The sequence below is a fragment of the Siphateles boraxobius genome, unplaced genomic scaffold, assembly GCF_051911475.1.
Source record: "Siphateles boraxobius isolate OS27281-9 unplaced genomic scaffold, OSU_SipBor_1 41, whole genome shotgun sequence".
Lineage (NCBI taxonomy): Eukaryota > Metazoa > Chordata > Actinopteri > Cypriniformes > Leuciscidae > Siphateles > Siphateles boraxobius.
In genome coordinates this window covers 37,909,177-37,930,037 of record NW_027509042.1, presented here as the reverse complement: position 1 = coordinate 37,930,037, position 20,861 = coordinate 37,909,177, and the positions used below count along the sequence as shown (strand labels likewise).

Sequence of the window (20,861 nt, the reverse complement as noted above, 5' to 3'; positions counted from 1 at the left end):
CTTCTAGCTCTACCCATTACACCTAGTGAGCAGCCTATCCTCCCATCCACTTTGCAAACACACACACAGAACAGTACATATAGCAAATATTAATATATTTTTTTTGGTGGTTGATTTTTAACAGCACATAAATGCTAAAAATTGCATTATTAAAATAATTTTTTCCTCCCAAATGGTTTCTGTATTCCTAATATATTTGCTTAAGTTAATCTCTATAAATGTGTTTTCTTGTTTCACAGCATCTTAATACTATGAATCCCATCTGACATCAATGCAGCACATACACAATCAATATAGACGATTAGGAAAGTACCTTGAACAGAAAACACTTTGGTCTGAGGAAGTGTTTTATTAGAATAAACTGCTGTGTGACATGCAGCTTTAGTAAGCAGACCAGCCTTTACGTTTATTTCAGCCATCAGCCAAAATAATAAAATAAAAAATAAACCACTAAGGTGTGATTGTGTTTTAAATGTTCCAAAGCCATAAATGATGAGACTCAGCAGGTGTCAGATGGTACGCTCCAACCAACTGGCATAATGATGACTTCACTTCTTCTTGGGTTGATTAGGTGTGTTGAATTTGAAGAAAATGATGTCACCATCTTCCACAATGTAGTTCCGTCCCTGTTGTCTGTATTTCCCTGCAGACTGCAAGTATTCAACACATTATCAGTTTTCAACCTTAAACAATCTATGCTATTTTCTATTATCTTTTTAAAATCTTACTTTAGCAGCGTTTTCACTGCCTTCCTCCTTAAAGTCTGTAAATTTCATGACTTCAGCCATAATGAAGCCTTTCTCAAAGTCTGTGTGGATCTTTCCAGCTGCTTGCGGGGCCTTGGTGCCTTTCTGTAAGGTGTTTCAGAGGTGCATCAGAAGTGTATCCCATGTAAAAATGTGTCTGTGAACATGTGCTTTGCTCACCCTGATGGTCCATGCACGGACTTCGTCAGGTCCTGCTGTGAAGAAGTACTCCAGCTGCAAGGCCGCATACCCAGTCTTGATGATCTTAGTCAGAATACTGAAACAAAAAAACAAAAAATTCACAACGTGAAAAATTTAAAGGGAAGAATTATGATGTCACGACCAAAAATATGATTGACTTTAGAGCATCAGTTTAGTACTGTTGAAAATTATTTTTGCATGTGAAAAAAATGTGAAGTTTCTTAAAATGAGCAAAGAGCAAATCCTGACCTCTGCGTTTTGTTTTCCTCACAATATTTCTGTTTCTCTTCATCTGTCATATCCTGATATTTGCACTCAAATCCCCCACTGAACGGGATGACCAGCGCACCTGGATCATGAGCATCAACCCACTCCTTGATCTTCACCAACCTACAAAAAATAAGATAGCAAATGTTTTACATCAGGTCTCCCAAACTCATATCACCTGGGGACGAAAGCCAGTTCTCCATCGGGGACCAGTTAAACTGTTGCAGCACAAATGTTTTAACAACCATGAATTTGGACTACATAGTTATTTGCTAGTTATATTGAGCGACTCATATCTCCATTACATACCAAGTATACTGCTCTACAAGTGTACTGGAGTAATGACACCTGAGACTGTATTACTTGACAAGTGCATTCGCAATTCAAGATCAAGCAGGAAACCGTGCAATGAAAGGAAAAGTCCATCCAAAAATGAAAATTCTGTCAAAATTTTCTCACCTTGTCATTCCAATCCTGTATGACTTTCTTCTGTGGAGCACAAAAGATATTTCTAAGATGTTGGTAACCAAGCAGTTTTTGTTCCCATTGACTTCCACTGTATTTTTATGAGAATCGAAGGGAACCAAAACGGTTTAGTTCACAACATTCTTTTTTTGTTCCACAAAAGACTGAAAGTCATACAAGTTTGGAAATGACATGAGAGTAAATGATGACAGAATTTTAATATTTTGGTGGACTATCCTTATAAGAGACAAGACACATCACTATCAGGCTTTGATGTAACAGGCAATTATTTAAAGATATACATAATCAACTAACATAAGACATTTGTAAATCATTTTTGCCTCACTTGGATGAACAAAATAAAATAGCTTGTGTAGCTGTGCTGTGTCAAAACTAGAAACGGGGTACAGGTTCTACATTTTTTTAGAAAGTGAATTTAAGGATAAACTATTAAAGGTGCAGGAAACAAATTTCTGAGAAAGGCTCTTGAAAGTGGATCGGACCATGCAGCACAACACACTTGTAGTCAGCAGTAGGGGGCATACACACTCATGATGGGGGAAGAGAAAGAGAAAAGAGAAAGAGAGAGAGAGAGAGATTTGAAGAAAGAAAGATGGCGGAAAGGCATTAAAAAAGAGAAAAGCTCAGAGGAATTTCAATGGAAAAAGAAGGGTAATGATCAGGCAAGAGCATTGGGACCTGCGTTAATTTTAGAAAAGCTTTCCAGCACTGGAGAGACCCAAGCGGGAAGGCTTGAAAACGTATGCAGAGGTCGTGTTGTTTCTGCCCATATGTGAGTAACATTGGTTTTGCCATGTATCACAAGATCAAGATATGCTGTAATGTTAGTTATAGTAACAGGACATTTTTGAGTGCCATTGTTTGTCTGGAGCTGGTGTGAGCTGGCAAACTACAAACTGTTGGTTGCATATGTGTACTGTATGTTCATTTTTTGTTCCTCCTAGTCGTTCCTTTGTTATCTTCGCAAAACATTATTTTGCATCACTTTAGCTATGATAAAGAGACCATGCATTGCATGTTCATGCATTTTGGGGGCGGAGCAATGACGGTGTGTTTGTTTGGATTGATTTAAAATATATTAACAATGTTTTCCAGAATTTGTTTACTGCACCTTTAACACTTGAAGAAGGATTGGCACGCTGGCCAGTAGATTGAGACCTGTTTCACATGGTCCAAATGATGTGTAATACCAGCACAGAAAGGATTCAGTAACAGAAGATAAACAGCTAACATGTCATCTCACCATTTATTCTTTTTCCTGATGTAATCTTTCTCTGAGAGGTTTACCAAGTAGATCATTGGCTTGGATGTCAGGAACAGATACTTATTCAAGACCTCAATCTGAAAAACAACAACAAAGTATAGAGCGCTGCAGATATGATATATTTTTGTAGGCCAACCCAGAAGGATATCACCCTTGTTCCCTCTATAAAAAGACAATAGGATTTTTTAATTGCAGAAAACAAGTTGAGTGACAAACAAAAGTTTGATTCTTAAACGAATTTTAGGGCCTTAATACAATCGCCAGAAGTCAAGATAGGCAATAAACTACACCACATGACTATAACGCCCTCACCACTAAGCTTCCAACAACTCTTTATTTAGAAGTTATTTAAAGTTGGAAAGCTCAAGTTGAATAGATTGCAAGAGCACAAGTATAAACATAAGTGGACTAGTGAGTAGCTGAGTTTTCCTGTTTGTAATATCCACGACAGTCTTTGTAGTCCCATAAGCCATTTGGCATGAAACAGAAGCTGCAATAGTTTTTTCCTCCCTATTGTGATGCATTACTTGAGTGAAACGGCTTCTTGAACTAGAAAAAAATGAAGGGCAGGAATTTTGCCCGGTAAACACGTCATCAGAGAAGAGATGCCGCTGCATGAGGGAGGGGAAGTTATTTTTTAATTAAAGATTACGAGAGCACATGAATTAAAAAACAATTATAATAATGATGATCTGCACGGATAAATCGTTTATAATAAATACTGAAATGTTATATAAAAAAACAATAATTGTCTATTTTGATTTCATGATGACTTTAACAATTGCTTTTTTCAATACACAAAAACTTTTTTCATAAAATGAGTTATAACGGATACATTTTATGTATTAGAATAAAACATAAAATTATCTTGAACTTGTGTTAATCACAGACCTTATTTCAGACATTTAACCCAAAATCCATTAGAAGTACAAAAATGCTAACTCATTTCCAGGTTTTAGGACTCCAGCATCTCTATTTTAGATTAAAAATAATGTCAAAAAAAGATTTTAACCTCTTTGTCGTTCCATTCAAGGTAATAACGGACATGTTTCTTTTCATCAACCACCCAGGACTTTATTTTACACATGATGTCCTGCAAGCAGAGGAAACATTAAAAGAAAATGTCAGTGCATGTCTCTGCAGGCTTTCTGTTAAAGTAGGAAGCAGGTTTTAATTCTGCAGTGGTCAGATGCATACTGGGATCTATAGTTCACTCACATATTCAGGTTTGAGTTTTTTGTCTCCACCCCTGACAGAGGTTTTCTCCAGCTTATCTATGATTGGCCCAATCATCTCTTCATCCTTCATCCTCAGCTCCTCGTGAATGATCTCAATATCCCTAACCGGGTCAACACACCCCTCAACATGTATAATATCTTCATCCTCAAAAGCTCCTATAAACAAACAGTTACATATATAACTGTTATATATAACAGGTTTTTATTATTGTTTTTCATCTCTGATATCAACATGTTTAGGTTTTTACCTGACACATATTGTTGAATTATGTCTCTCACTCACACAGTGTCACATTTATTTGCAACTACATGGTAACTTACAAATAAAGGATTTTATAAAATACAGTTTGAAATGGCAATCTACTCACGTGTCATGTGAAAGATGGAATCACAGGCACTGATGTGGGAGAGGAAGGCGTTACCCAAACCCTGGCCTGCATGGGCCCCTTTTACTAAGCCAGCAATATCCACCACATTCAGAAATGCTGGAACCTTACTGGAGGGAAAGGTAAAAGAGAAATCAAGATCATGTCACTGATGTCTAGGAGCAGAAGGTGCTGACAATTGTATTATGCAGATGCAGACATGCAGTGAGCACCTGACTGGTTTATGGTACTGGCAGAGGAAGTCATAGCGCTCATCTGGAATGGGCACACGGCTCTCGTTTGGGTCGATGGTGCAAAAGGGAAAATTCTCAGCCGCTGCCTGACTCTTTGTCAGAACATTGAAGAACGTTGACTTTCTGAAACACAAACAAATTAACTGAGATAAAGGACGAGGACACGGATCACTGACATTTTGCTATGCATAACAAATAACAAGTATTTGCTATATATACATAGATAGAGACCAAAGCTGCGTCCGAAAACCCACTGACTAGTACTACATTTGGTTTAAAACTTACTTCTCCACTGTTTAAAAAGTATGTTCTATTATGAAAATGGGTAGTATGAATGAAATCTGGATGTAGAACATTTGCCATGTTGTCACTGTCACAATGCTGCATTGCGTCACTGCCATTCACAGCTCCTCTCCCAAGGCTTCATGGGACTGAATCTCGCCGGAAGTAGTAGGTCATCCAGGTACTTTTTGCCATACTATGTTTTTGGACAAACTACTCTTTTTGGCATACTGTTTTTCACATCCTATATAGTATGAAAGTAGGCACATTTGGACGCAGCTCCAATTTGTTTCCATTTAAAAACCACTGCCCATCCTGTGGCATGATTATGTAATTTTCATAATTTGGACCAAGATCATGAATCCCCATCCTAATAATTTCACACAATATAGCAGGTTAAAATTAAGCACACATTTTAAAATAAACAAAAAACAACTGTGCCAAGTATTCACACTTGATCAGTCCCACTATTCCTCCAGCAATGTCATCCTAGAGAGCACACATACATAAAACCAAAATGCAAGCTGGAAGAGACACATACCCTACATTTGGTAACCCAACAATTCCAATTTTCAAGGAAGTCCCGAAACGTCCTATCAGGGGGGGTTGTTTTGGTCCATCACCACCCTTCTTTGGAGGCATCTGTGGAGAAAAACAATCATACCCACTTTCACTTTAATGCATTACATAATTAACTGAGAAACACAACCGGTCACGCAACTACCACACCTTTTTAGGAGCCATGGTAAAATGTTTTCAATAACGTTACTCTCTTGCAATATTACGAATGGAGTATATTTCGCATAATTAAGATGCAGTAGAAGCCACGCAACGTGTAACTTCTTCGCCTGGCTAACTGCAGAAACTAGTAGCTTTTTCACGACAGTTAAACCAATGGCAGCAGGGTCCCAAAATAGCCCCAGCATTGAGTGTAAACTGACCGGCCTGATTCACTGTAAGAGAGGCTAAATATATGCCACTCCCTGGACCAGAGAAGACATATATCAAATCACTGCTTATAAATCCCCGCATCACAACTAAGTGACAGCCGGGTTAGTAGAGGTAGGAGTTCTTCATCGCTCGCTAGGAAGTCAACAGAGACACACATGTGCATCCACAGCATTAATACCCCTATCACCAATTCATTACTATGTGTAGCAAGTTAGCATGCCGGTCATACGGAGGGGACAATATGCAATGAAAACAGACATTTTGAACAAAAAAATACCACGTTTTAGCGATCTATATATACATATGATAAAGCCTGCGCTTATATCACCTTGATATCACACTATTTCTGTAAGCAGATGGGGAATTTCGCTGTGCTCAAATGAACACACGCTGCTCCACACTTCGGCTGACGAAACGCAAAGAATGTGCATACCGGAAGAGTCCTGAATCCTCACATTGTGATTGGTCGAAACCACTTACGATATAATGACGTTAGTGTATGACATATGCAACATTTCGTTTCAAAAATTAAACAAAAATTAATTTAGGGAAATTTAATTTACAATGTTTCACACATTTTACCCTGCTAAACACTTTCTATCTAAGTTTAACTAAGGCAACTTTTTTTGTTTGTTTGTTTTATTGCAAACGGAAACTGTACCTCATATTTTCTGGCATTGTCAATATACAAAAGAGGTTATGAAGTTAGAAACGTAGTTATAGTTACTATTACAGGGAGTACAAACAAAGCTGTTAAAACTGCTTTTAAAAATACATTTAAGATTTACTATTATTTATTATTATTATTTTGTATTTATTTTAAATGCTTTTTTTCAACCATGTTGGGTTTCCATGTTTTAGGGGGACATTCCATACATACATAATGTTTTTATACAGTACAAACTGTATATTGTATTCCCTAACCCTAAACCAGAAAACCTTCTGCATTTTTAGTTATGCAGAAGGTTGACCCCCCCCCAACCCCAACCCCAACACACACACACACCCCAACACACACACACACACACACACACACACACACACACACACACACACACACACACACACACACACACACACACACACACACACACACACACACACACACACACACACACACACACACACACACACACACACACACACACACAGGGTTTTCATGTCTTACGTGGACTTTGCATAGTCATAATGATTTTATACTGCACAAACTGTATATACTATACCCTAACCCTAAACCTACTCATCCCAGAAAACTTTCTGAATTTTTACATTTTCAAAAACATCACTTAGTGTGATTTATAAGCCGTTTTCCACATGGGGACCAAAACATTTCCCCACAAGAACAAGGATTTTCAATTTTGCCATCTTTGTTGGGACTTTTTGTCTTGACTATCAAAGTAGTTTTTCTTTTAAGCTGAAGCTTTGCCCTTTAAACGTATGAATCTTGCTATGCAGTTGCCATTTTATAGGTACAGCTTATGATATTGTTTTTGACTTTAATGTATGAACAATATTACAGAAATAAAACAATTTATGACTTCAACATTAAAAAATGGCTTTCTAATGTAATTTCACATATCTAGATATAAAATTATGACATACTTTGTCACAGAAACATAAATGCCATCACTTGTATAGATTCACACCAGCTAAACAAATTTACATACATAACATATACAATTAGGGAGATTGCACGCTTCAGTAAACATGAAGGTACTTAATAGTTCTGTTGATTGAAAATGAAGTGACCCCATTGTAAATTCCAGAGATTGTCCTGAATTTCTCCTTAGCTAGCTCTCAAAACGTAACTGTGTTCATAAACATGGCTTGTATTGCTTTGCTACAAGGCCACATAGTCTTGTCATTAAGACAAGGATCTATTAACACAAAGCACACAATTAAAATCCCGGTCAGAAGTGTTTTCGCAGCACTTGTGTTGACAGCATATTCAGTGTTTTAGTTGCCATTTCATTATAATTAATGTAACTATAATAATTAGTGCAGATCCAGAGTTATACAAATGTGTCATTTGCTCTGTTCCAAAACCTTCTGGCAGCATTCTTGACATCTTAAAACCCATAAATTACTAATTAGAGATGCAGCAACTCTGTGCATCATACAAAAAGGTTTCTGCATATGAGACTCAACTTGCAATAGATTTTAACTGTGTTTAACTTCTGCATAGGATCTAATAAAAAATAATACCCATTAATACATAGCACTCACAAATACAGGATAAAAATATAGCTGTGAGCAGAAATTATCGGGGTTCAAGCGCTTTAAGGCCTTTAAGCCAATGCGTAAAAAGGTATTATGTTTTATTTAGCAAGCATGTAATAACTTAGATCATGGATGGAAAAGACCATTTATAGCCAATACAGGCAGTTTACTAAGGAAATACATGTTTTTTCACCTTCATAACAGAATTAGTAATAAAGTGACACAAATGGCCCGATGTCTATAAAAGTTTCCATGCTTCTTTAGAATCATGTGACGCATGTGCACAGACAATTCCGTGCAGTTCTATTCAAATCAGGCAGGAAGAGGGCCATTTTCAGCCATTTCATGAGATTTGCCATAGAAATGCAGCATTTTACACATTTTTAAGTTATAATGACCCCAATGGTTCGATTTCCATAAAAGTTTGCATGCTTGTTTAAAATCATATGTCACACGACTCACCTATTTTCGTGAAGTTAAAATTTTTCATTTAGGAATGATAGGCTTTTGGGTTAACTTGGCCATGGCCATTTTCTAAATGACCCAGCTATAGCTATCCAAAAGCCAAAGTTAATTTTGTTTTGATAATTATTGACCTATAGAGAGTCTCGAGAATTGTGGTTTTATCGAGGTTAAGCCCAAAACCTAGGAATAGTTCATGAAAGTTGTTCTTTTAAATAATCTCCAATATTTAACGAACGTTTTGATAGATCGCGGCGGTTTCTCAGAAAATTTCTCAGAATGAGGAGTTCTACCATGTGGTATAAATGACGTGGGTGTGTGCCAAAAGCGCGTGGTATACAGTCCTTTACGCACGTTTAAAATGCGCTACGCGTTTGAACCCCTAAAAATGAATTTTTAATTGATCTCACCATCTTGTACTTATTTTTCACTCAGCTTGTAATAGTGCATACTGGGATTGCCTTTTCACAAAAAACACATGCAATGCTGCCTTCAATTGGGCTAAAATGAGGTGTCTCAGGAGGCAGCATAACCATGTTGCTCACTTGATGCCTTAAAATGCTGTCTACACAGGCAGATCCTTAGGTTTTGGAACAGGCTGTTGATTGTGCATATGAGATAAAGAGTTCTGTGCTTTTTGCATGCCATGCATAGTAATTCAAGATGTACAACACATACTGATACATAAATCAGTCTATTTAGCTCTTGCTTCGGCTTGTATGACACCACAAAGTGAAGATTCACTGAGCACATCAACCCTATGAAGCAATATCACAGGAAGCTGGAAGCAATACAGATATGTCACATGAAGTAAGTCAACGTTTATCTGAAGCCATGTCCTGAAAGCAAGGACACACCTTTCTGTCTTTGGCCACACCCACATACAAGAGCCAATGATCCCACTGCCCATACGCCAATGAGTACACCTGTCAATCAAAGGAAGGATTCACCCACAGGTCCAGTGAGAGATTCAGAAGATCCACTAAGAAGAAATTGAAAAAATAAACAGTTAAGAGAGGAAAAAGAACAGGAATAGGTCAGAAGGAAGGTTTAAAGATGAAATTAGTTATTTTTCCGAATTTGGAGGGGACCTATTATGCCTTAAGTCTTGATTTTGTTTTTGGGGTGTAATAGAATAGAATAGGTTTTCATGCTTGAATATTCAAAAACACATTCTTTTTCACATTTTACATTGTTGCAGCAACTCCATTCCCAGTCTGTCAGTAACACTCTGGCTGTGTCCAAAATTTCATACTCTTTTGAGTAGGTACATTTTTTGAATAAGCACACTTCAGAATCTCGCCGGAAGTAGCAGGTCATCTGGGTACTTTTTGCCTACACTTTTATGAGCACTGTGAATTCAGTCATACTTCTTTCGTCACATACGTTTTTTCGCCAACTATATAGTACGGAAGTATGCGATTTCGGATGCAGCCTCTGTTTAGTTCCTGTTTCTATGAAGCCCCTCCTTCCAAAAAGCGCAATCTACTCTGATTGGTTTGCTGGACCAGTGTGTTCTGATTGGTCAACCACTTGAAGCGTGTTTCGGAAATGTAACGCCCTTTACTACAATTTTATTTTTTTAACACACTACTAACACAACTCAACAAGGCCTAACCCTTTTTTAAGCGGGAATTATTTAAATCAAGAATATTGTGATGCATAACGATAACGTTTTGCAGTTTTGTCACTGCAGTTTTGTCGTATGCTGCTCTAAATGGTGGAGCTGGATTCTGATTGGCTGTCCATGTTTTTATCGTTCATCAACTGTAAAATATACTTCAGAAAGTGATTCCAACGATATAGTTTCTCTGTGCCATTATCGTTATAATTGTGGTGTGGACTCTGCTATTCTTTTACATTCAGAACGATTTTTAGAACTAAATTTTTATTGTTATTATTGTTATCGTCATTGGTGTGAACGGGCCTTTAGAGTTGATTTAGTGATTAAGATTTACTTTTTCATGTTGAAAGAGCAACATTACACACTATAGAAAGTTGAAAATGTAAAAAAGCATAATTGGACCCCTTTAAAACACTCTCATATCCCATGCAGTTAAATGTAGAGACAACAACAGATAAGCCCTTTATATGTTGATTCGGTGAACGTGATTTCACCAAGTACAACATGTTCCTGGATCAACATATTTGTTGATCCTAGAACGACATTCCAAACAACCAATCAGATTTAAGGGACATGTTTACAGTTTATCTCAATTTTTGGCTTACAACAAGGGTTGGGTGCTTCTATATCAGTGTTATTAATCTATCATTCCCCTCTGATTTTAGGGATAATTTATGGGTAGGGATATAGTTAGGACTAAATTTTCAGACAGGAATGTTGTTCCAGGAACTACAAAATATGTCTGTGGTACTATTTAATTTGTTGAAGCATCCTGAACAGTCATTCAAAGAAATGTTTACTTAAATGGAATGAGCGTTGTTATTGCTTTGGTAAATATATATTATACAAATGTTATCAGTTATAACATTTAATAATAAATGTGTGCTGGATTGCCCACTTTTCCCTATCATTTTCAGTCCCCAATTTACTATGAATAAAAATGGCCAAAAAAATAAAAATAAAATAATATTAATATGTTTAATAATGTATTTGTGGTTAACATCTAGAAAATGTATGTAGAAATGAAAAGAAAGCGCAAAAGTACAGTAGAAAATATTTATTCAACCATGTGAACATACACATACTCACCCTCTTTGGCGAACAATATCCTGAACGCACTGATCTTTGTGGTATCTCACAAACTGTGTACAGGTCAGTCGTATTTCCTCAGGAACAGCAGCAGACTCGAGGCTTTCATCCTGACTGAAACCACACAGAGTAGCCAGCCTACAAAAACACAAAGAAGCTGCTGAAAGCACATCCAAAAGAAATAATAAATAAATAATACATTAATGACACAAACATGGCTGATTCACCTCTTTTTGAATGGAAGAATAATCAGGTGCTCGTCCAACCCAAAAATTCCAAAGGAAATAAAACCCTGATGGAGAAAAGGCATATTTTACATTTTTATAGCAACTCTTCACATGTATCTTCTAGATGTTCTAACTGTGCAGTGAGAGTTGTGTTACTGTGCTCACCTGTCCATAATTGGCCACAGCACAAAAGAACTGCAGCTCGAGGTAAAGCCGCCCTGGATCTGCGTTGAACAACCACCACAGGCAGCTGGACAGGTTCTGGGAGAAAAAAAAAAAAAATCCCAAATGTAAAAGAGATTATTTGACGTTGGAGGATGTTGAGTGCTCTGAGTATATTTTACAATGTTTCATGAGGCTTACTTCATTATGCATGTGTATATGCATGTGTGTATGTCTATCTCATACGGTATGTGTAGTGGACATACAGCCAACATGCTGACAATGAGAAGCAGGCAGAGGAGCACGTGTCGAGCTATCTGTCTCTCCTCCTGCACATGCCTGGAGCTTGACGCCTCGCTCAGGAAAATCCCTAGAACAGAAACACGCTCTCTTATACTCCCAGATGAAACTTGGCGATCAAACAGTATTTAATAACTTGATGAGCATAAGTATGAAGTAAAAAACATTTCAACCTGCTGAAGGCACTGGCGAGTCAGTAAGATGTTCGACTATCATATCTGGCATGGGTTCACTGCAGCAGACATCTGTCAACAAAGGAGAAGTTACAATACATGTACATCCTACAAATATGCAGCATTTGAAAAGCCCTTTTTTAAAAACAACTACAGTCCCCATACCAAATAAGGGATTTTGTTGAAGGGAGAGTTGACTCAAAAATTTAAATTGTCGTTATACTTGTTGTTCCAAACTTGTATGTGTTTCATTCTATATGGGAACACAAAAGAAAATATTTTGGAAAATGTAAACAACAACGAATGTTGTTTTGAACCCCTGTTATTACATTGACAAATTTATTTAGAAATGTATTCTTAAAATTATATTTTGTGATTGCACAAAAAAGTCAAACAGGTTTGGAATGACAAAAGTGGTCACAATTATGAGAATTTTTATTTTTGGATGAATTATTATTATTATTTCTTTAAAGGGTTAGCTCACCCCAAAATGAAAATTCTGTCATCAATTACTCACCCTCATGTCCCTCCATTAAAATTCTATTCATCCAAACCTCTTACGCTTTAAAACATTCATAAAGAGACAGAAATCCAAATGAATCGAGCGGGTTAATCAAAGTCTTCTGAAGAGACACAATCGCTTTACCATATCGGAGTGCTCCATCTATGCATGCTCGCTGATCAATGTTCATATGTGAATAAAAACCTAAATTAAATCTGAAGATGAACGAAACTCTTATGGGTTTGGAACGACATGAGAGTGAGTGATGACAAAATTTACATTTTTTGTGAACTGACCTTTAAGTCAGTTGCTTTGCTTATTGTAGAATAAATGTACATATATAATCTATATATAACACACAATCTACCTGTGTTGGTTTGATCCGGCTCAGATGAGTTCTGGTTCTCTGGCTGGGTGTGTCTCACATCTTCTGTTGTGCCTGTCATGGAGTTTTGATCTAGGGCCTGATAGTTCTGCTCCTCCTGGGCCCCTCGGCTCAAACTCAACAAAGACAGACCAGCCGGAACGATGCTGCAGCCCAGAACTACCAGAGTACACACAATCTGAAGAGAAAGGGACAGTTAGTATGTGTTTGGGGGGGGGGGATTGTTGCAGTCAAAAATCCCAACCTACCTGTCCCTTGCCGTAAAAGAAGGCGGAGTCTACGTTGTCATTCATTCTTTGTCCTATCATGAGCAGCCCGCCCACAATCAGAAAAGGAATTCTAAGGTAACAAAATAAAAACAGAAAAGGTGTTTTCTCCAGTAAATATGTAATTCTGCTGTATAATTTGCTATCAGTTTAAAAAAATTCATTTAATTTCTCAATGAAAGGATTAATTTTTTTTGAATAATAAACACACACGCATATAGACTCACCCCCATCCAAAGATGATGAAAACTATGGGTTTCACTTTCAAGTTTTCATTTCTGCCCAATAAAGTAAGAGCGAACGCCAAAAGACCTATAACACAATATCTACACAACTGCTAAACACCGCTACAACTGCACAACACAAAGGAGATGTCTCACAACCTAAAGTCACACTTTGAAAATGATCCTTATTCATCAAGGATATTGTTTACTGTAAGTGTTTGATGATTTGTTACCTGTCCACATGTAGGTACTGTAAAGAGACCCATAAAGTAGTGTAAAGGTGAGAATTTGGCCAAACACGTTCCCCTGCTTCAGCACAAACTTCCACAAGATCATCGACACACACGCAAGGAGCTGCATAAGAGACAAAATAAACATAGCATTCTTGAAGTAAATCAAGAAAATATATTTTTACATTTTCTGAAGAAATATGTTAAAACAACTTGCTGGTTGCCATGGCATTGCTTTGCGGAAGCTAAGGTGTTCTGAGCAAGTTTTATTGTGTCATTTGCAATTGTTAGGGTATTTAGGGTAGGTTGTTGCTAGGATATTGCCAAGTCAAAAGATCCCACCACAAGAGAAATGACTTGGGTCCCAAATTCAATGTAAGTCTATGGAAATGTTTGTCAGTAAACATTTAAAGGTGCTATAAGCGATGTCTTGTGACGTCACTTCTTGTTGAAGTTCGAAGTATTGTCAAACAAAACGGAGGCTAGCTAGACCCTCCTTCATCCGCACACTAACCCCCCAAATCCTTTTTGTCAGTTATTGGCTGGAACAGTTTGTTATGTTTCGTGGTGCGGGTTAGCCTAGTTTGTTTTTGTTGCCGTTTGTGGAGCCTGGGGTGTCTGCAGAGACCGTGTTTTTTTACAGTGTGTTCAGGGGACAGGCAGCTAGCGGATAGTGAGGAGATGTTTGCTGTATGTGACAAAAAAATGTTTTGGCCTAAAAAACACGTGACATCGCTTAGAGCACCTTTCATTTACTTTTAGTAATAGCACTCTTCTCAATAAACCACATGATTTGAGACATCATTCATGTCTGTAACATTGCGTGGAACAAGTTTGATACACTGAATTCTTAGGGGTAAGAGTTTTTGAAAAAGTGCCACTAATTAAAGAGAGAGGGAAAGAAACAGGGAGGGAAAAAAGCAAGTGAGTGAAACAATTATGGATATGTGTACCTTTGTGCAAGATTATGTACCTGTGCTAAAAACAGATTTGTGGCAAACATATGTGGCAGCCTCCTAAACTTCTTACTAAGAAGCATGACAGCAAGGGTCCAAACCTGCAACACACACACACACACACACACACACACACACACACACACACACACACACACACACACACACACACACACACACACACACACACACACACACACACACACACACACATTTTGTTAATCCAGATTCAGTAACTCATAAGATATTTCTATAAACCTCTGTTTGATATAGAACCTACGATTTCTAATCCTCTTAAAATTCTTATGTATGTTCTCTATGGTTAAACATGCATATAAAGCCAAGTTTTACAGAACAGTACAGAATAAAATAAAATCAGAAATTAACCAGATGAAAAGAATAGGAGAAGGAGAAGAGAATAAAACCTGAATAAAACAGAATAAAAATGTTATAGAATCAAAAGTAAAGTAAACCAGAAGGGGCAGAAGAAGAGAATAGGACCTGAATAGAACAGAAAATAATACAACAGAATAACACAACAGTGAATAGAACAGAATTGAATCAGAAGTGAACCAGAATAGACAGAAAAGAACCTGAGTAGAACAGAATAGACAGAAGTGAACAGAAGAGAAGAGAATAGAATCAGAAATTAACCATAAAAAATGAATAAAATTGAACAGAACAGAACAAAATTAGACAGAATAGACAATATAATAATAGAATAGAATCGAACGTGAACCAGATGAGTCAGGAGGACAGAATAGAACCTTAAAATAGAATAGAATAGACAAAAGAAGTGAAAACAGACCTGAAAAGAATTGAACAGAACATAACAAAACAAAATTGAATTGACAGAATAGACAATATAATAACAGAATAGAATAGATTGAAATAGAATAAAAATTGAACCACACAAGGCAGGGGGACAGGAGACAACTTAAATAGAATAGAATAATATAAAAATAGAATAGAATAAACAGAAGAAGTGAACACACACCAGACCTAAATAGAATTGAACAGAACAGAACAAAATTCAATAGACAATAAAATAACAGCACAGAATAGATAAAAAATAATCAAAAGTGAACCACACAAGACAGGGGAACAGGATATAACTTTTATAGAATAGAATAGAATAGAATAGAATAGAAAAGAACAGACAAAAGAAGTGAACACACACCAGACCTGAATTGAATTGAACAGAAAAGAAGAGAACCAAATTGAATAGACAGAATAGACAATATTATAACAGAATACATTAAAATAGAATTAAAAATGAACCACACAAGAGAGTGGACAGGAGAAAACCTTATATAAAAAAGAAGTGACCAGACCAGACAGAAGAGAAGAGAAGAGAAGAGAAGAGAAGAGAAGAAAAGAGAAGAGAAGAGAAGAGAAGAGAAGAGAAGAGAGGAGAAGAGAAGAGAAGAGAAGAGAAGAGAAGAGAAGAGAGGAGAAGAGAAGAGAAGAGAAGAGAAGAGAAGAGAAGAGAAGAGAAGAGAGGAGAAGAGAAGAGAAGAGAAGAGAGGAGAAGAGAAGAGAAGAGAAGAGAGGAGAAGAGAAGAGAAGAGAAGAGAAGAGAAGAGAAGAGAAGAGAAGAGAAGAGAAGAGAAGAGAGGAGAGGAGAAGAGAAGAGAAGAGAAGAGAAGAGAAGAGAAGAGAAGAGAAGAGAAGAGAAGAGAAGAGAAGAGAAGAGAAGAGAAGAGAAGAGAGGAGAAGAGAAGAGAAGAGAAGAGAAGAGAAGAGAAGAGAAGAGAAGAGAAGAGAAGAGAAGAGAAGAGAGGAGAAGAGAAGAGAAGAGAAGAGAAGAGAAGAGAAGAGAAGAGAAGAGAAGAGAAGAGAGGAGAAGAGAAGAGAAGAGAAGAGAAGAGAAGAGAAGAGAAGAGAAGAGAAGAGAAGAGAGGAGAAGAGAAGAGAAGAGAAGAGAAGAGAAGAGAAGAGAAGAGAAGAGAAGAGAAGAGAAGAGAAGAGAAGAGAGGAGAAGAGAAGAGAAGAGAAGAGAAGAGAAGAGAAGAGAAGAGAAGAGAGGAGAAGAGAAGAGAAGAGAAGAGAAGAGAAGAGAAGAGAAGAGAAGAGAAGAGAAGAGAAGAGAAGAGAAGAGAAGAGATCTAACTAAAGAAGTCTAATTTTCTCACTTCTAATTCACTGTAAGCAAATGGCATGTGTTCTTAAACACATAAACTCACACACACTCACCAGAGCTATTAGGCTGACAATGCTGATGTTAAAGCTCACGTCCTGTAGCTCCGCCACCAGGGACGAGGCCTCCAACCATGGGATGGTCAGTAACCAAGCAGAGACATACATGATTGGTGCTGACAGGAAGGTGCTAATGACCATACCAGAGGTCACCTACCACACACAAAACACTTGAACTGATCTGTGATGACTAATGTTTAATAGCAGTGACAGAGTCTAGGTGACATTTACAGAAATTCATTCATAGCTTACCACTTCCAGCTCCATGTTGTACTTGGCAGCATAGATAGCCACGCTGGGAGCGGTAGGAAAAACTCCATAAAGGAAAGCATAATCAGACAGGCTAGAGTGATTAACAGAGCTGGAATTACCAGCATTCAACAGCTCCATCATGTCCTTACACATCAATGGCATAACTAGCCTGGAAAACACAAACATACAGTCATAGATCTGCCTAAATTGGACGAATCAGCACTCAAAAATGGTTAAGATTTATGTATTTTAACTACATTTAAAATTTACATTAAAGGGATTGTTCACCCAAAAATTTTAATTCTGCCATAATTTACTCACTCTCATGTCATGCGTCAAAGTGGTAGTTGCGTAGGCTGTCAATGGAGTGAAAGAAATCTCTCAGATTTCATTAAAATTATCTTCATTTATGTTCCGATGATGAACGAAAGTCTTACAGGTTTGAAATGTTGCCAGAATTTTTATTTTTGGGTGAACTATCCCTTTACTTTGCATACCAGTTGTTTTAAAATAAACAACCTAAACTTAATATGATGCATTTGAATTAGCTTTTATTTTTATATTTACAGTTTTCATTTTCATTTAAGTTTTAGTAATTTAATTTAGTAGTTTAGCTTTAGTGACCTGTCCTGACCTGTTCCTTTAGTTTTAATACTTCATCTTCAACTGATTTAATTTTATTTACTTTAGTTACAAGTTTGTTTGTTTGTTTTTTAGTTTTTAAGTTTTTCATCTGATATTTATATTATATATTTATTTTATTTCAGCTTCATTTCAAATAATAAAAATGATTTGTATTATTTTTCTTAGTTACCAACAACAACACTGCTGATGATAGGAATGACACCTTGGTCTGATGGTAACGTTTGCTATAACTGGCATAATCACGGTAGCAAGTGTGGAGTTCAAAACTACAACCTTTTAGTAAAGCGGCTCAGATCTTAAACCACTATGCCATAACACCCCGCTTACAACTCTCTTCACTCACAGTTTGGCAGTGATAAGCAGGATGAGGGAAACCCCAGTGGTACGTGTGAGTTTACCCATCTGTCCCACCATGTTCAGGCCCAGATAAAAGAGTGCCGCCCCTCCGAAAGAGTCTGCCAGTCCATCAACAAACTCTCCTAATAAAACAGGGACACGTCCACCAAACAGGAAATGAGAGAGAATTCCGACAATAACCATGAAGACTATTGGGTTCTTCAAAACCTAAAAAGAGAGAAGAGGTGAGACCAACATGAAAAAAGGCTGACATCAACAGAAACTTCAGAATTCAGATAAATACACTCGCACACCTGCAGTATGACTGTAAAGATCACATGCAGTTTGCTGTAGCTGCGGTCATTCGAGTGTTTCCATCTCTGGATCTCACACAAAGCAAAGCCCACAGGGTTCAGCAGCATCAGAGACACAGGAGCAACCAGATATATATACTGCACATACTCTGGGTGCGAACCCCTGTACAGCGCATCCACTGTGTGGGGAATATGATCTTATGATTAATATGTTTTTGTACAGAACTGTCTGCATGTGTATTTTAGATCTATTTGTGTGTGAGAGGATCCTCACCTATAGGATATCCCAGTGCAAAGTCGTTGCTCTGTGTGGCAAAGATAGCAAACATCCCTGCTTTACTGAATTTGCTCTCAGGATTTGCCACTAACAGCGTCAGCACACAAACAAGCAGGAACACGCACACTTTTGCGATCAAAACGCTCCATAGAAACGACCAGACGACGTGCTCAAACTGAAGCTGCACCATGTTCTTGAAAAGCAGGGCAGGAAGTGCGAAACACGACACAAAACTGCCCAGTCCTTTGACCTGTCCCACGCTAATGATGTCACTGCGACCCGCCACATATCCGCACAGAATGATGCCAAAGCACTCCAGCAGAGCCGGGAAAAGTTTGTTGATGGACATTGCCGGTGCTCCGATAGGGCTGTGGGTGATGTTGAGGCCATGAATGGTGATATACTGGCCCTCCATGATGATGAGGTTGACAGTGACCACTGAGAGATGATCTTATGGTGCAGATCAGAAAGCTAGTAGGAATAAAAAAAATACATAAAGACATGTCAAAAAACATTAGTGAGGGCTCAACAAAAGAATGTGCTGCTGCTAATACAGAACTGGTTTACTCCGCACATGTGTGCAAAAACATACTGGATTCATAGCCTCCTCAGAATAGTGACTTGTGAATGTACAACAGCATGAATTAACAAAGCTAAGCCTAATACCATTGATACATGGCAATGTTTTTCTTCCAACATATTGGATTATAAAAAAGGAATGACCATAAAAACCCCTTTTTTATTAATTTTTTTCCTTTTTTCTCAGATTGTTAAATTATTGATAATATGTCTGTTGCTCCCCATTTTCCCTATCTGTTTGTTTGTTTGTTTGAATGGATGTTATTTTGTTATATCTAAAGACAATAAAAAGTTGATCACAAAAAATAAGAATGTGCTGCTGCCCTAAATATGTCACTTAAGAGTCTATGATTGGATCATTATTATCAGTTTCTAGCATGTTATATGTTTGGCAACAGTTCTTCTAACCCTAATTGATGGAGTGTGTAGCTTTTCAGTTCTTAAACAAACACCGAGACACACACACATACATCATGGCCATATTCCAGGATGACAATGTCAAGATTCATCAGGCTCAAATATTGAAGGAATGTTTAGGAGGGAGCATGAAGAATCATTTTACATTTATACAAATGCCAAACATATAACATGCTAATACTATATATAATATATAATAAACATAATAATCACATCATAGAAGTTTAAGCATTTGCCTATTTAAATCCAAACAGCGACTTTTCTTTCTCTTTTTTTTGGCCAGGCAGTGCATTATATTATATTATATAAATTAATTGCTGAAACTGCAGTAACAAAAAAAAAGGAAATCACCAAATACAAGTAAAGTTAACATAATATATAAAATTCTATATGAATTATAAAATTCTATAATTATATAGTAAATCAGACATTTTATTATTATTATATTAACAACTAATTATTACTATTATTTTTAAATGAGCTGCAAAATATCTGACCACTGACCAACTATAATATATTCATATATATAATAGTATAAATTTGAAATTTTAAAAATATATATTTTTTATTTCTTATGATAAACAAGGCCATTGAATACACAGCCAAAGCTACAGTTGACATCTATACTACTATAAACGTTTCAGTCTTACCTTGCGAGGAAAACAACCGAAATGTAACGGTTGTTGTCGATGACTTACCATGTGTTCACGATCCGAGATGTTCAATGCATGGATTGCATATCATGTTGAGAAAAACAAAACGCCTGAAACATCCATGTTTTCACTCTGCTCACAGAATCTCTAGAGCTTCGGCACTCCGTTACTTCCAATGTCAAATCACTCAATGACTGACGCTTGAGTCAGCCTATTACGTCCTCAAACCCCGCCTTAAACTTGTCTGTTCATGTCGCTGATTGGAGGAAATATACTGATAGTCACGGAACACTCTCATGTGATTGGCCACCGTCA

At 37.2% G+C, this 20,861-nt stretch overlaps 2 protein-coding genes across 4 annotated transcripts; both read right to left on the bottom strand.

Moving 5' to 3' along the window:
* Positions 1-329: 329 nt before the first annotated feature.
* Positions 330-6,499, bottom strand: ola1 (Obg-like ATPase 1). 2 transcript variants are annotated; one of them, XM_077199451.1, is made up of 11 exons: positions 6,383-6,499; positions 5,645-5,745; positions 4,801-4,944; positions 4,571-4,698; positions 4,183-4,358; positions 3,977-4,057; positions 2,944-3,041; positions 1,197-1,337; positions 927-1,023; positions 729-851; positions 330-650 (listed from the first exon to the last, which is right to left on the bottom strand). In XM_077199451.1, exons 2-11 carry the CDS (start codon positions 5,743-5,745, stop codon positions 549-551), a joined length of 1,191 nt encoding a protein of 396 aa, XP_077055566.1. In that variant the 5' UTR covers positions 6,383-6,499; the 3' UTR covers positions 330-548. The 2 variants fall into 2 exon arrangements, with proteins under 2 accessions (XP_077055566.1, XP_077055565.1); XM_077199450.1 differs by lacking the exon at positions 6,383-6,499 and adding an exon at positions 5,833-6,199.
* Positions 5,645-20,735, bottom strand: gpr155b (G protein-coupled receptor 155b). 2 transcript variants are annotated; one of them, XM_077199430.1, is made up of 18 exons: positions 20,592-20,735; positions 18,895-19,368; positions 18,621-18,799; positions 18,314-18,534; positions 17,326-17,494; positions 17,071-17,226; positions 14,892-14,975; positions 13,922-14,042; positions 13,692-13,776; positions 13,447-13,537; positions 13,181-13,376; positions 12,312-12,383; positions 12,105-12,208; positions 11,842-11,937; positions 11,677-11,741; positions 11,450-11,587; positions 9,594-9,718; positions 5,645-5,745 (listed from the first exon to the last, which is right to left on the bottom strand). In XM_077199430.1, the coding sequence occupies exons 2-17, from the start codon at positions 19,310-19,312 to the stop codon at positions 9,670-9,672; spliced, it is 2,244 nt and encodes a 747-aa protein (XP_077055545.1). In that variant the 5' UTR covers positions 19,313-19,368; positions 20,592-20,735; the 3' UTR covers positions 5,645-5,745; positions 9,594-9,669. The 2 variants fall into 2 exon arrangements, with proteins under 2 accessions (XP_077055545.1, XP_077055546.1); XM_077199431.1 differs by having other exon boundaries at positions 20,544-20,684.
* Between the last annotated feature and the right edge of the window lie 126 nt (positions 20,736-20,861).